This window comes from Fringilla coelebs, assembly GCF_963513975.1.
Source record: "Fringilla coelebs genome assembly, chromosome: 7".
NCBI classification, from domain to species: Eukaryota; Metazoa; Chordata; class Aves; order Passeriformes; family Fringillidae; genus Fringilla; species Fringilla coelebs.
This window is the reverse complement of record NC_140035.1, coordinates 22787827-22803934: the sequence shown is the minus strand read 5'-3', so window position 1 is coordinate 22803934 and position 16108 is coordinate 22787827. Positions and strand designations below refer to the sequence as shown.

The 16108-nt window shown below is 38.6% G+C and overlaps 1 protein-coding gene across 1 annotated transcript in view; it reads left to right on the top strand.

Moving 5' to 3' along the window:
• TTN (titin) overlaps positions 1-16108 on the top strand; it is a 238891-nt gene that overhangs the window by 113022 nt on the left and 109761 nt on the right. The window contains exons 139-141 of the mRNA XM_084209604.1: positions 4863-4943; positions 6262-6345; positions 6692-6814. Of these exons, the coding sequence (XP_084065730.1) occupies positions 4863-4943; positions 6262-6345; positions 6692-6814 (288 nt within the window). The remainder of the gene's footprint in view (positions 1-4862; positions 4944-6261; positions 6346-6691; positions 6815-16108) is intronic.

The following is a 16108-nucleotide window of genomic DNA, read 5'->3' as shown; positions in this document are numbered from 1 at the left end:
CAGTGATAAACCCAAAACTCTGGGGCCAACATTTCAAATACATGCTAGGCAGTAAATCACTGAATTATGAATGAAAACATACTGAGGAGGTATTGCTGCTTACAACACCAGGATGTAAAGCTTCAGCGCTTTTCTATTTGTAATATACTTGTGAATTTGGGGCAAAACTGGGGTTGTGATACCAATACACAGGTCATGATATTGGTGAAGAAGAAATAGGGCAAGAGGCAGTAAGTTAAAGCTATTAAAGCTGTTACACCAACCAGAAGGAAGAGCATGACAATGCAGTAAGGAAAAAAAAAGGCTCTCTCTTTGAGAGCTGAAACCATACATTTCTTCATATAGTTCATTGTTCCAGGATGGCAGTTCCAGAACTGCATCATACTTAATGCTATAAAAGTTTCCAAGACCTCAAAACTACATAGTTGTCTGGGTTTATTTCTGTTTGGGATGTTAAAGTTGAAAATTACTTTGAAGTTACTAAAGAAAGCCAATATCTTTGAAGTTCCTGAGTTTCATGAGAGAGCTGTCCTTGAAGAGAAAGTACCCACCATTATCCCTAGAGAAGAGGAGCCTCCTTTCTATGAAGGTACAACAATGACTCATCCACCAAATAGTAAATTGAAGAGAATATAGCAAGTCATGCTCTACATTATTCTGTAAAATATGAGCTAATTTTAATTCATTTTTAAAACTATTTAAAAGAAGATAAACCCATATCTTTCAGATCATCTATATCCACAAATTTAGAAATAAGTCAGCATTTTAAAAACTTTAAATTTAAAACCTTACACTAAATGTAAAAATGGAGTTTAGCATTTTAAAAATGCTATACTTTTTTCCTCAAATAATGTGAAAAAGATAGATAAATAAGAGAGAAACTATGTTTCTGATTCAGGAAGCACATGAGTCACACTGGAGCAAAGAAATGAACTTGAGTAGACAGTGGTTTAAGAGCCATCCTGAGCAACACCTAATTTTTGAGTTGCAATGGAGATAGTCAACTCCAAACAAAGACATATGAAATTCAGTCATAAATTCTATTTAATACGCAAAACTAAGAAACTAGAAAATAAAATTAAATACTTCTGTAAACATATATTTTACTAATTAGGAATGGTAACTTTTAGCAGTAGTAAGTCAATGATCAGACTGAAAGATATTTAAGTAACTTATGCTCAAACAGCTCTTTGTCCATATGCATTTCTGCATGTTTTTATTTTGTTTTTCTACTCCTGTCTTGTAACTAATATTAAAATATGCAAAATAAACTAATATCTTTAAAGAACCTGAAGGTTATGGAGAAGTTCCAACAGAAGAAAAGATGCCTTTTATTACTCCTAGTGAACCAGAAGCTCCAGCAGCTAAAGGTAAACCAACTCTTCAAGCAATCTGTAAAGCACCACATTCCTACAAATTATTCATCTTCATCATTCCATCTGTGTGCTAATCTGCTATTTAATGTTTTCCTTCTAATGTTTCCTTAGATGCTATGTGTCTGTCTTTACTACTCACACTTAGTGTATTATAATGTTCTTTAAAACATTTAATATCTTTGAAGTATCTGCAGTGACAAAGAAAACTGTCCCACTTAAGAAAATACCTGCTGCTGTACCTACAGAAGAAGCTCCTCCAGCTAAAGGTACATTGCCTCCAAATTAACCCTCTCTAACCTCTTATGAAAGTGAGATACCAAGTGAGAAACCCAGCTTGCTTGTTTTCCTTAAACAACACAACTAGATGCTGGAGACACTTTGCAGTTGGTTTTTATTTTTTTCCTATAAGTATTTGTTTAAACAGATTGATACATTCTGCAACAATTTAAAATTTATGAAGACTAAATTAGACACAGAAGTTTAGTAGGCAGGAGATTCAGGGATTAGTTTTATATTTTTCAACTTCATGTCTCATGTTCTATTTCTCAAAATACTTTCTCTGACAATATATTGGAAAAAAATCTAAAAGGTCGAGAGAGAAGCTTATTTGCAAAAGGACTCTTTGTAGTCATAAGGGGTCAAAGAAATTCAAGATTAAGGTGCAACTTCAAATTGGAACAACTTTTAATTGGGACAAAAATTTTAAATATAAACATAATTTTGTTACACAATTCCAGAATTGAAGAGCTTTATACATGATGGAAGCCTAAAATTTAGTTAATTGAACTTGATTTTTGCCTTGCTTTTATGGGTAATTTTGAAATTTCAAAAAAGAAAACTATTTTAGTGCCAAAAGTCCTTAAACATACACATACACATGCACACAGAAACATCTTACCAACAAACAAACAAAACCAGGAAAAACAAAAACCCAAACATTAAAAAAACCCTACTGTCTTTTCAGAGAAGAGCATATTCAGAACCATAAATACTAGGAGTTAGAAAATAACAGACTCCAGAAGCTGAAGTTGTTAAGTTTTATTCACATCTCAATATCACATATTTTTCCTATTGTTCTAGTAGATTTAATTTTTTTTTACAAAACTGTATTACTTATTTCATAATGCAAATTTCTAAAATAAATCAATATTTTTAAGTTCTTGAAGTACGAAAGAAAGCTGTCCACAAAGAAAAAATACCTCCTGCTGTACCTAAAGAAGAACCTTCACACTTTACAGGTACAAGAAACTTTAAGTTTGATTTGAAGAATAAAAATCATGTTTTTGCATATAAATTATTTTGAGAGCATTCTGTTTATCATGAACTAGAATTTACTTAACAGCTTTGGTTACTTGCAACAGTAAAAAGTAATTTAAAAAATTATTGCCTGTAGTTGTTCTTAAAATTAAGTGCTGCTTGAGATCAGCCCAAAGGGGAAAAAAATAAAGAAAAAGTGACAGAACTGAGATAGCAAGGGCCTGTTTCTGCACTCAGGGTAGTAGCTCATTTTATCACACACAGCTTTCTTCTGACAAACTGCAGAGGTCAGGTCAGTGAGGGATTTTTCATCCCTTATTTGAAAGCATCCTAATTTTGCACATGGATATGATATAAACCTGTATGTCTTCAGAGGAGCTTGAATACTTGATTATATTTATTTATCTAACATGCTGTCTTGTTTTCTGAAAATACTCTAAGTTAATTTAAGTGTTTAAACTAATATCTTTCAAGTACATGAAGTTTATGAGGAGATTCACATAGAAGAAGAAATTTCTACTGTTCATAGGAAAGAGGAGGCTCCACCATCTAGAGGTATATGACTTCTTCATCACCTCTTCCTACAGTTTGCTAAGTCTTGAACTCCAGGAAAATTAAATTACTCATGTTTGTGTTTTAGTCCTTGTTCAGCATAATTCATATTTGTATTCAATCTTTCAGTACCTTACTTATATGAAAAATGTGAGATTTTTCATGACATGTCTTTCTCTCATTAAATTGAACTAATATCTTTAAAGTGCCTGCAGCCATTAGGAAAGCTGTTCCAGAAGAAAAAGTACCTATTGCTTTGCCTAAAAAACCAGAACCTACTCCTGTGCCCAAAAGACCAGAACCTCCACCATCTAAAGGTACTTTGAGAGCCTGGTAGAACTGAGGTCTTTCCCTGATAAACATCTTAACTTTTTTCTGTTTCTTACATAGTTTCTGATTTAATAGTTCATGGTCCACATGTCAGATTTGTGGCATTTATGTTGTATACGTTCCATTTTCTGTTTCCTAAGTTGTGTTTCATAAAATCAAAATCAGCAAATAGCTTTCAAGTGTCTGAATTGCCTAAAAAAAGTATTCCTGAAGAAAAACTGCCTAAAAAGCCAGAGGCTGCCAAAGGTATAGGTCAGCATATCCTTTCATTATTTTTCTATAAGTTTCTTCTGTCCCTTGTACTGTTGCTGTCAAAGCTTTAAAAATTGAGTTGATCTATTTATTCCACCCAAGAATAACTCAGAAATTGTATCAGAAGCCAGTGAAAGGGACTGGAAATAAGGAAAGCTCCAGCCATGTCAACACACAGTGAGATTCACAGAACGTTTTCACTTCATGGGTGCAGCCTCAGAAATCTGATCATACACTAGCAAGAAATATATCCTATCCCTCTGAATCACTTTGCTCATGATAAACTTAGGGGTCAACTGATTTCATTTTGAATGGAAGCAGAATTTGCACAGAAACCAGCTGTTACAATTCATTCAGGTGTTTTAAAGCCTGCCTGAACTGGCAGTTTGAGTGGCATTAACAACTGTCAAGCAGCACAGCTTTTCCCACCCTAGTCATCACCACATACTGCTGCCAAACATCAGTGAGGAGCTGTTGTGTTTGACATTTAAAAGGCATTTCCTTCAAGTTCAACTTTTGCCATGACTTCTTTAGCTTGTTTTCGTCTTTATGGGGGAGCATAGCAAATCTAAAACTGCTTGACAACAGATCCCAAGCAAAGTCACTTCCAACTTATTCTTTGCCAGAGGGGTAAAACCATGAAGACTTCTCAGAAGTTGTAACTTGTCAAAGCATCCTTATCCATCTACTTGTTTTGTCACATCCTTATATATTATGTGTTTTGTCTTATGTCTCTGTATGAATGTTTAATTTTTGTAATTTTAAAAATTACACTAATGTCTTTGAAGTGTACAAGTTACCTAAGAAATCAATAAATACTGTTATAGCTAAAACACCAATGGTAACACTATGTAAGCTTATATGTCAATAATAGTGTCTTTCAGAGGAGGAGTTTTTTCCTTGAGCATTAGAGTTTATAGCAAAATTCATTTGTCAAAATCTTATTAGTATGTAAGAGTATATAATGCTTTTTGCATGACATCTCTCTTTTTCTATCTTTCCTTCTGATATGCTTCTTGTGATCCTCCTTCTTCTTTACAATGTACATATTTTAAATGCTTTAATTTTAAAAAATGAATGCTGTTTTCTTTAAAGTGCCAGAGGTGCCCAAGAAAATTCCAGAAGAGAAAGTGCCCACTGCTGTTCCTAAAAAACCAGAACCACCACCAGCCAAAGGTATGTTGCACTACAGAAAACTAAAATTTGGAAGAGGAAAAACACCTCTATCTTGATTGTGCAGATTAGTTATCTGATTGCTTTTTGTGTTTTCCTGTGCCCATATTGTTCTATACATGTTACTGTGTTTAAAATTCTTCTCTTTTGAATCATAGTTGTAATCTGTACCAGTGTGTTAGAAATATTGATGTAGCTGAGCAGAAATGGGATTGACACTTCAGAACAAAAGCAGAAATCATAAGAGGAGAAAAGAGGGCCTCTGTGATGTGAAATAGTCCTGGCTGACAATGAAAAACTAACCCCAAAAGAGAGCATAGAACGAGTGATAGATATGTCTAATAGAGAAGAAAACTTGTGTGCAGAGACAAAAATTTGATACCATGTGACAAGGAATACAAAATAATCAATGTCAGTCTCAGTCAAATAGAGACTTGGGAGATGTTTGAATAAAATGGAAAAATAATCTGATGTAGAAGAAGAAACTCCAGAAGACTCTGTGGTGTTTACTGAAGCTTTACAGGGACATAAAATAACCTTAATACAATAAACAAGTCAAATCAGAGATTTTATTAAGAACCTTGGCAATTTGAACATAACTGTAAAACTCTGTATAATAACTGAAAATAATCTGCTTCCTAAAGGGCCTGAAGCACCCAAGGAAGTAGATGTAGAACAAAAAATCAAAGTTGCTGTGCCTAAAACCTCAGAAGTTATATCAGCTAAAGATACCTGACATTATGACAAAAGTAGAGAATAAAAACAAAAAAATTATTGTTTCAATAATATAGTAGACAGTATTCAAGACCTCTGTTAGCATTTTCTTCTGTTGTTTTTCAAGTGAGAAAATGTTTTGAGTGAAAAAAATAGATCTTTGTCATTGGTGTTTTCACTAAGAGTGATCTGTTATGCTTTAGTGTTTATGAAATTCTGACAGTATAAAGTTAGTGCTATTTTTCAAGTGTCTGAGGTACCAAAGAAACTGGTCCCAGAAGAGGTTTAAGTTAAAGTATCAAAGAAACCAGAACATCCAGTAATTAAAATTGTATGCAGGGAAAGAAAACCCCTTAATTGTCTACAGTACCATTTTAACATCATGGTAATTTACTTTTACTGTCTTATAAAATATTTTTGTTGTTTCAATTGTAGTTTTTGCATCTGTAACTCATTGAGGCAGGGGAGAGAGTTTTCTCTAGGGAAAGGAGAAATTACATATTCACAGCCAAAACCACTCATGCTTTTGAAGTCCCTGAGATTTACTTTTTCTTAATGTCTGAACACTGCAGACATACATAAATAAAATTAACTGCTTTTTTTAAAGTGCCTGAGGTGCCCAAGAAAGTGATTTCAGAAGAAAAAATACACATTGAAGTTCCTAAAAAACCAGAACCTCCACCAGCCAAAGGTATATGTTCAAGAGTAATAAGACTGCACACAAACATTTATCTGTTTCTCTAAATATTATCTTTCTTACACTTGTGTTAGCAGCTTTTTTGTATACTTTATATAATATATTTGTAAGTGTTACAGATTGTGTGTCTTCTTCCTTTGTGAATAGCTCCCAGTGACAGTGGCTACTAACAGTGTGCGTAAAGCAGTATGGAAAAAAAAAATCAGCCAACAAAATGGTTTATAAGGGTGGGCTTTTTCTGATGCTGTTAGCTGCTATTTTTTTACTTCGGAGCTATTATTGTCTTTTTAATTCCTGTTCTTCAAATTCCTGAAATTAAAACAAACAAATATCTTTAAAGAACCCGAGGTGCCGAAGAAAGTTGTTCCAGAAAAGAAAATACCTGTGCAAAAAATACCAGAACCTGTGGTTGTCCCAGAACCAGAGCCTGCACGTGAAGAACCAGAACTCCCGCCAAAGGAAGGTAAATCTCAACACTAATGAAATAACAAAAGTAATGTTTTTCCTCTTTTCTTTAATATTGTAATTATCCAAGCCTTCTGTTTCCTGAAATTCTAAATTCTGCTTGTTCTATTTATCTACATATATGTGTGAAATAGACACACATGGTTGTTTTTGAAAAAAAACTAGTGGCAAATATTGGATGTCTGAATTGCCTGTATGTTATTCTTACTTCAGTTTGTTATTCTTACTTCTTATTCTACTTCGGTTCTTCTCACTATTTTTGCATATTCTTGCTATTCTGTCTGCTTGGGTTCAAGAAAACCACCACAGCTAATAACTTAAAAGTTATAATAGGAGAGGAAAACAAAGTACCCATTCTAGTAGCTAAGAGGAGAAGTTGTCAATGTAATTGAAATACCAGAAGTTCCACCAAGAAAAACCAGATGCCATCACTGCTGTTTCTTGAAAGAATATTCAGCTTATTGCCTGCAGTGCAATTAATATCTTTTGTCTTGTCCATTCTGTTGATGACTATCATGGCTTTTACTTATATCTTAAGTTATATTATTAGTGCATGTGTGTACTTCCATATGGGAGCATGAGTGTTGTGAGGTGGAGTGTGTGTATGTGCTCTTGAGAGAAAAGAAAGAAAAGCCAAAATGTTCTATAATCACCATTTAAAAGGCCAGCATAAATGATTGATACCCGATATGTTTTTAATATTTCATCACGACTGTCTTTTTATGTTTTATGGTTGGCTTAATTTTGGTATGATTGTCAGTGCAGCTGTTAAATTTAGTACTAATATCTTTTATGTACATAAAGCAACCAAGACAACTTTGCCAGAAAAGAAAGTACCTGTTCCAGTTCCTCAAGAACCAAAGTCCATTGCAGGACTCGCAAAACCAAAGCCTCAAGAGGTGGAACCACAAAAACCAGAAGTGGCGGGAGTGGCCCGAAAACTAAAGCCTAAAAAGGCCGTTCAAAAACCAGAGCATGTTCTGACACCTGAGCAGCCTGAGACTGTTTTGACACACCAAAAATCAGAATCTGTTGCAGCAGCTCTCAAAACAGAGCATATTGTGTTGCCTGAGAAACCAGACTTTGTTGCGGTACCTGAGGAACCCAAGCCTGATGGGGAAGCCCAAAAACTGAAATATGGCATGATGCCCCCAAAACAGGAGCCCATTGTGGAATCCCAAAAACTATCCCAGGTTGTAGTGCTTGAGAAACAAGAGTTTGTTGTGGTACCTGAGGAACCCAAACCTGATGTTGAACCCCAAAAAGTAAAATATGGCATGATGCCCCCCCTACAGGAGCCCATTGTGGAATTCCAAAAAGTAGCACATGTGGAAGTGCTTGAGAAACAAGAGTTTCTTATGGTACCTGGAGAACCCTTGCCTGCTGTAGAGCCCCAAAAACTAAAATATGGGGTGATGCCCCCAAAACAGAAGCCTGTTGTAGCATCCCAAACACCAAAGTATGTTATAGTGCCTGAGAAACCAGAGTCTGTTGTGGCACCTGAGGAACCCAAGCCTGATGTGGAACCCCAAAAACTAAAACACGGTGTGACACCCCCACAGCAGAAGCTTGTTGTGGAATCCCAAAAACTAGCACATGTGGAAGTGCTTGAAAAACAAGAGTTTGTTGTGGCACCTGGAGAGCCCTTGCCCGATGTAGAACCCCAAAAACTAAAATATGGTGTGATGCCCCCAAAACAGGAGCCCATTGTGGAATTCCAAAAAGTAGCACATGTGGAAGTGCTTGAGAAACAAGAGTTTGTTGTGGCACCTGGAGAACCTTTGCCTGATGTAGAGCCCCAAAAATTAAAATATGGTATGATGCCCCCAAAACAGAAGCCTGTTGTAGCATCCCAAAAACCAAAGTATGTTATAGTGCCTGAGAAACCAGAGTCTGTTGTGGCACCTGAGGAACCCAAGCCTGATGTGGAACCCCAAAAACTAAAACACGGTGTGACACCCCCACAGCAGAAGCCTGTTGTGGAATCCCAAAAACTAGCACATGTGGAAGTGCTTGAAAAACAGGAGTTTGTTGTGGCTCCTGAAGAGCCCTTGCCCGATGTAGAACCCCAAAAACTAAAATATGGCGTGATGCCCCCCCTACAGGAGCCCATTGTGGAATTCCAAAAAGTAGCACATGTGGAAGTGCTTGAGAAACAAGAGTTTGTTGTGGCACCTGGAGAACCCTTGCCTCATGTAGAGCCCCAAAAATTAAAATATGGCGTGATGCCCTCAAAACAGAAGACCATTGTGGAATTCCAAAAAGTAGCACACGTGGAAGTGCTTGAGAAACAAGAGTTTGTTGTGGCACCTGAGGAGCCCAAGGCTGATGTGCCACCCCAAAAACTGAAATGTGGCATGATGCCCCCAGAACAAAAGCCGGTTCTAGAATCCCAGAAACCAGAACGATTTATGGCCCCTGAGGAATATGAGCTCATAGTAGTGTCTGAGGAGTCAGAGACAGTTGAATCCATCCAAAAATCAAAGCGTGTTGTGGTGCCCCCCAAAACAAAGCATTTTGTGCAGGTCCAAAAAACAGAGTTTGTAGCAGCTGAAGAAACAGACTTTGCTGCAGACTTCCAGAAGTCAAGGTCTACTGCAGTGTCCAGAAAACCAAAGCCATTTGTGCCAGAACCTGTCATGGTGTCTGAGGAACCAGAAACTGTTTTAGAACCCCACAAGCTGGAGCCTTCTACACCACTTCGAAAACCAAAGCCTGGAGTGGCATCCAAAGAACCAGAGGAACCACCAGCAGCCAGGGTGGCCGAAAAGGAGCAGCATGCTGCTGCTAAAAAGAGAGCAGCTGCACAGCCTAAAGGTATCTCTTGTGCATAGGAGCTCTTTTCCTTCCCTTGAGTATGTTGTTTCACTGCTCATTTTAAAGCTCAATATATGTAACTAATAGGTACTAATATCTTCAAAGAACATGCAATGCCCAAAAAGCTGTCCCAGACAAGAAAATTTCTCTAGCTGTTCCTGAAAAAACAAAACCTGCATCAGTCAAAGTTATGTGTTATCATGAATACATGACAATCACACTGAATCTTCTTTTAAGTATTATTTTAACCTCTTTAGTTCTGTCGTTTTTGATCTGTTTTAAATGATACTCACACTGAGTATGACTGTGTGCTAAATTATTACTTCAAAACGTGTCTGTTGTCCTCTGTGTTTCAGTCTTTGTATTTAATACTGAGTTTTATTGTAACTGTAAAATGAAATGCACTAATATCTTTGAAGTGCCTGAGATGGCTGAGAGGACTGTTCCAGAGAAGAAACTGCCCCCAGCTCTATCTAAAAAACCAGAAGCTTCACTTCCTAAAGGTACATATCACCACTATTACCATCATAAGAAAGGGTTTAATTTGCTTTTTAGGGTTATTTTAAATTAATCTCAGTTTAAATTGATCTTTCGCTGTATACTCTGATATCAAAAAATGTGGGAGAGATGTGCCAAATATGAATTGCTGTGCAGGGGTGTGAAATGTTTCCTCAATTTAAACCATTCAAGCTTTTGGGATGCTGGGTTTATGTCATATCAAGCAGATGTGATAAATTCCTGTTTATCCTCCTACCAAAAAAATGCCAAAGTCCTATGCAAGAGAAGGTGTTCATAAAGAGAAGGAGTTCATGAAGAGTTGTTCACATTATTTGTAGGGATGGCTTCATACATGCTTTAGTGGGACTGGGCAGTGTTATATTTACAGTTAGATTTGATGATACTAAAATTTTTTTCCAAACTCTATGAGGAAAGACAAAATAGACAGAAATGAAAGGTTTCAGCAGAGAGTAGCATTTTAGTACATAGAGCAAAATAATCACAAATATCTCTATGTATCTGTATCACAGAGCAGAATATCTTCTTGAAACTCTTATTTCTAATTTTTCTGTATTCAGGTCATACATTAACATTTTCGACTATGGGATTTGCAAAGTTTTTTTTTGTATAAATAGCATGAAAGAGCTGTAAACTCACTGTCAGCATGTAAAAGAGTGAGCCTTTAAAACGGCATTTATTATTGAAATACAAAAAAATTATTAAAGACACACTAAACCAAAGACACTATCCATTGATGCAGTGAAGCATCACTTAATTCCCTCAGAATTCCCAAGCTCTGGCCAGAAAAAAAATCCCTCTGCCATCAGATTCTCTCCATCTAAAATACAAAGACATTCCTCAAGTGAAGTACCACCTCAAAGTGATGATATAATTATTTAAATAATTGAAATTAATATAAGAGGAAACAGTAATAAGCAACATCTAGTGATTAGAATGAAAGCCAGGGGAGGTCAGGGTGAAAATATGAGAATTTAAAGAAGAGGCAGAAAATACAGAGATAGAAAAAGAAAGGTGAAGTCAACCTGAAGGATAAAAATAGCAAAGTGGCAAGTAAAAATATGACAATGACTGACTAAACCAGCACAGAACACAGTCATTTATGAGACATGGCTCATAGACAAATACATTAGCATTCCACAAATAAATATCTGATCATCTGTTACTAAGAAGCCAGATTTATTTTCCACCCTGACCAAGAAGCAAAGACCACACACCGAGTTCCCATCTCCTGTGGGATGTCTTGGACACCCTGGTCATCCCACAGGTTGGAAGCAAAGCAGAGCTGATGGCTGAATGTAACCACAGCACTTTCTCAAAAAAGACTGTGTGCATCTACTACTGGGTGCTCTATTGTTACGTAGCCGTCTGCAGTGCCCACAAAACTAACATCCACTAATATCTTTGAAGTTCCCAAGGTGCCCAGGAAAGGTGCTCTGGAAGAGCCTACACCTGTAACTGTGCCCAAACCGCCAGAACCAGCAGCAGTTCGAGGTACCTGTGCCTTTGTGCATCAGTCCAAATGAGACTGTCCTTACTGTCTTACATGTCATTTCTGATGTCTCTTGTTGTTCTGTTCATTGGTGATTTCCTGATATTTCTGCCCTGGGTGGGAGGGTCTGTGTGTGTGAGGCAGTGAGGGAGAGAGGTTGATGCTGTGAGACCGCTGTGGTTCTGTTCATGAGTGCATCTCCAGCCTACATGTCACTGTGCATCCTCCTGCTGTTTGTACAAAACTGACTGCTACTAATATCTTTGAAGCACCCGAGGTGCCCCGGAAGGCTGCTCGTGAGGAAAAGCTGCCTGTGCCCCCTGCCAAAGCACCAGAGCTTCCAGCACCCAGAGGTACCTGTCTTCATGGATTACTTAGCAAAGAATACACCGAATCCTCTTCTCCTAAGCCTTGTCCTACCCTCTGCTGGCCTGTCTCTGTTCCCTGATGAGCCTGTCAGTGTGTGTGTGCTGGCACAAGGGTGCTGCTGCGTGCTGTGATGCTCTGTGTCTGTGTGGCCCTGGCTGTTGTTCCCTCTTGCCATGTCTTCTTTGTAAAATGAAATGCACTAATATCTTTGAAGTGCCTGAGATGCCTGAAGCTGAAGAAGAGGAGGAAGAGGAGGAAGCAGCAGAAGAGGTGGCAGCAGCTGCTGAGCCTGGAGAGGCAGAAGTGTCTGCAGCTGAAGGTATAGGGTGGTGTCCTGCCAGAGCCTGCCATGCCCTGCACATTGCTGCAGGGCTCAGTGTCCTTTGCCCCCCTGCCTCCCCTCTGTGGGAGGGCTGAGAGCAGCATTTGGTCATTTTGTATCTCGGAGTGTCTGCACACTCCCCACAAGAGAGGGTGGGGTTTTCCAGAACCCCCCTCTCAATGAGCCCATACTTGTGCTCTTTGTAGCTTGTCCACTTTAAGCTGGAGTGATTGGTTTAACAGGACACCTGGTAGTCAGTCAAGGGTTCACTTTCCTCCTTTCCTGCTTTGCCATCTGCCTGTTTGCTGACCTTAAGCTCAGTCAAGTAAACAGATCTAATTTCTTTCAAGTGCCTGAGGTGGTTGAGGCGGAAGAGGCAGAAGAAGAGGTGCCAGTGGTCGCTCCCCCAAAACCTGTGGCTGTGCCCAAGAAACCTGTGGCTGTGCCAAAGAAACCAGAACCTCCTCAAGCTAAAGGTATCTCTTCTGGAGAGAGGTGCTTTTTATTTTGCTTCCTTGATTAATATTTTCATTTGTTATCCCTTCTTTTGTTATCCCATCTTTTGTGTAAGATTTGTTCTTTGTCCTTGACCCTTAACCTCTGCTGGACCAATCTTTGTGCATGACTAACTGACCAGTCACTAGAGGAACTCTACAGTGCTCAGAAATATCTAAACTCTTTGATTGAGTGTTGTGATCTTTCCTACTAATTTAACTGTGAAATTAAGATGCAATAATATCTTTAAAGTGCTCAAGGTGCCCAAGAAAGCCGTCCCACAAGAAAAGGTGCCTGTTGCAGTACCCAAACAACCAGAACCACCACCAGCCAAAGGTACAGGTCACTATTCGTATCATAATTAGAAAAAAATACATGCTCTTCTGGACTTCAGTTTAACTAATTTTTGGATGGTGATCAGAAATAGGTGCCTAACAAATATGAAGAGCAATGTGGAGTGTCAAAAACATGGCAGAAAAACTGGATTTAATTCCTTGAAAAAAATATCTCTAGTTTACTGAACTTTTAGTAATGTTAAAGAATTAACATTTACTGACTGTTTAGTTTAAACAGAATAACATGTTTTTCTGAAGAGCCTGAAAATAAGTATTTAAGTTTAAAAAACAAAACATTGCATCCCTGAAGCTTCTAATAGATGACAGCAAGAGAATAAGTTCTCTACCTCTTTAAGATAATGCCAATGTACATCAGGAATTTTTGCTAGTAAAAGACTGGATATATCTAGTGATTATCTTATTAACAAAGTAATAGAACCAATAAGAGAAGAGAGAAGTGCAAGAAGTATATCCATTTCTACAATAGAATTAAAATGAAAGGAACTGTGGAACATAGAAAGTTAAGAGGAGGTGTGAAGAATAGAAATAATTGATAGGGAAAAAAAAGATAGTGATGATAAATCAGATGCTATTTCCTAAAAAAAAAAAAAAAGTTACAATGACAAAGTAGTCATGAATGATATTGGCTGACACACAAATTCACTAGGATTCCACAAATAAATATCTGATCATCTGTTACTAAAAAGCCAGATATATTTTCCACCCTGACCAAGAAACAAAGACCACACGCTGAGTTCCCATCTCCTGTGGGATGTCTTGGACACCCTGGTCATCCCACAGGTTGGAAGCAAAGCAGAGCTGATGGCTGAATGTAACCACAGCACTTTCTCAAAAAAGACTGTGTGCATTTACTACTGGTTGCTCTATTGTTACGTAGCCATCTGCTGTGCACACAAAACTAACATCCACTAATATCTTTGAAGTTCCCAAGGTGCCCAAGAAAGGTGCTCTGGAAGAGCCTACACCTGTAACTGTGCCCAAACAGCCAGAACCAGCAGCAGTTCGAGGTACCTGTGCCTTTGTGCATCAGTCCAAATGAGACTGTCCTTACTGTCTTACATGTTATTTCTGATGTCTCTTGTTGTTCTGTTCATTGGTGATTTCCTGAAATTTCCATGTTCTGTGCTGTGTATCAGTTAGGAAATTGAAAATGTAGTATTTTGTATAAACAACTCAAAATGTATTTTGATTTTACTATATGGGTGTCTTATTCTGAATCAGTAGATATTAGAACTTCTAGCAATTAATCATAAGTTAATAATAAGATTAATTTTAGCAATTAATCATAATTTTTTCATATGGCTGCCCAAATTTGTTATCTTAAATAGGCAAGAGTCTGCATGACTCTTCTGGCAGACTAAGGTAGTGCATATAATAGACATAAATCTTTTGAAACGAAAACCCTGTTTTTATTCAGCAATGCACAAGTGCAGTAAGAAGTGACGGTATAGAAAGGTTTAAAGAAATTGCTAAAACTTTTAAGGTTTATAATAAAAAAGAATAATTATAAAATCTATTTCACTGCACAGGCTGTGGAAGTTGCCACAGTGAAATGAAAAGTGAAGCAAGACAGGTACTTTGGATAAGAAAATCTGTCAAAAAAAAAAAAAAAAGAAAAAAGAAAAGCATAAGCAAATAATGGATATACAGAAGGACAAAAGTAGGGGGAAACTGAGAAAAACTCTGTTCCTCATCCTGTCAGTGCCCAAACTGCTGAATGTAAAGCAGCAGCAGATTCATGAGGAGTGGTAACAGATATGGGCTGAGGTTGCTCCCAGAGAAGAGAGAGATCCCAGCAGGGCTGAGGATGAAAGGCTCTCCTCCAAGGGAGGAAAGGCTGCTGAGTACCCTGATTGACACCTCGCCCTCAAGGCTGTGCATAGCCAGCAGTTTTCTCTCAGAACCAGCCTGGCATCACTCCTCTGTGCCTGTGCCCTGTGGGAGGGTCTGTGTGTGTGAGCCAGTGAGGAGAGAGGTTGGTGCTGTGAGACCGCTGTGGTTCTGTTCATGAGTGCATCTCCAGCCTACATGTCACTGTGCATCCTCCTGCTGTTTGTACAAAACTGACTGCTACTAATATCTTTGAAGCACCCGAGGTGCCCCGGAAGGCTGCTCGTGAGGAAAAGCTGCCTGTGCCCCCTGCCAAAGCACCAGAGCTTCCAGCACCCAGAGGTACCTGTCTTCATGGATTACTTAGCAAAGAATACACCGAATCCTCTTCTCCTAAGCCTTGTCCTACCCTCTGCTGGCCTGTCTCTGTTCCCTGATGAGACTGTCAGTCTGTGTGTGCTGGCACAAGGGTGCTGCTGCGTGCTGTGATGCTCTGTGTGTGTGTCCCTGGCTGTTGTTCCCTCTTGCCATGTCTTCTTTGTAAAATGAAATGCACTAATATCTTTGAAGTGCCTGAGATGCCTGAAGCTGAAGAAGAGGAGGAAGAGGAGGAAGCAGCAGAAGAGGTGGCAGCAGCTGCTGAGCCTGGAGAGCCAGAAGTGTCTGCAGCTGAAGGTATAGGGTGGTGTCCTGCCAGAGCCTGCCATGCGCTGCACATTGCTGCAGGGCTCAGTGTTCTTTGCCCCCCTGCCCTCTGTGGGAGGGCTCAGAGCAGCATTTGGTCATTTTGTCTGTGTGCATAACATTAAGCTCAGTCAAGTAAACATCTAATATCTTTAAAGTGCCTGAGGTGGTTGAGGAGGAAGAGGCAGAAGAGGAGGTGCCCGTGGTTATTCCTCAAAAGCCCGTGGCTGTGCCCAAGAAGCCTGTGGCTGTGCCCAAGAAGCCTGTGGCTGTGCCCAAGAAACCTGTGGCTGTGCCCAAGAAACCAGAGCCTGCTGCTGTGCCAAAAGTACCAGAACCTGTACCTGTACTTAAAAAACATAAAGTTCCTTCAGTTAAAGGTACACACATCAGTGACTGAGCATCTCCTTA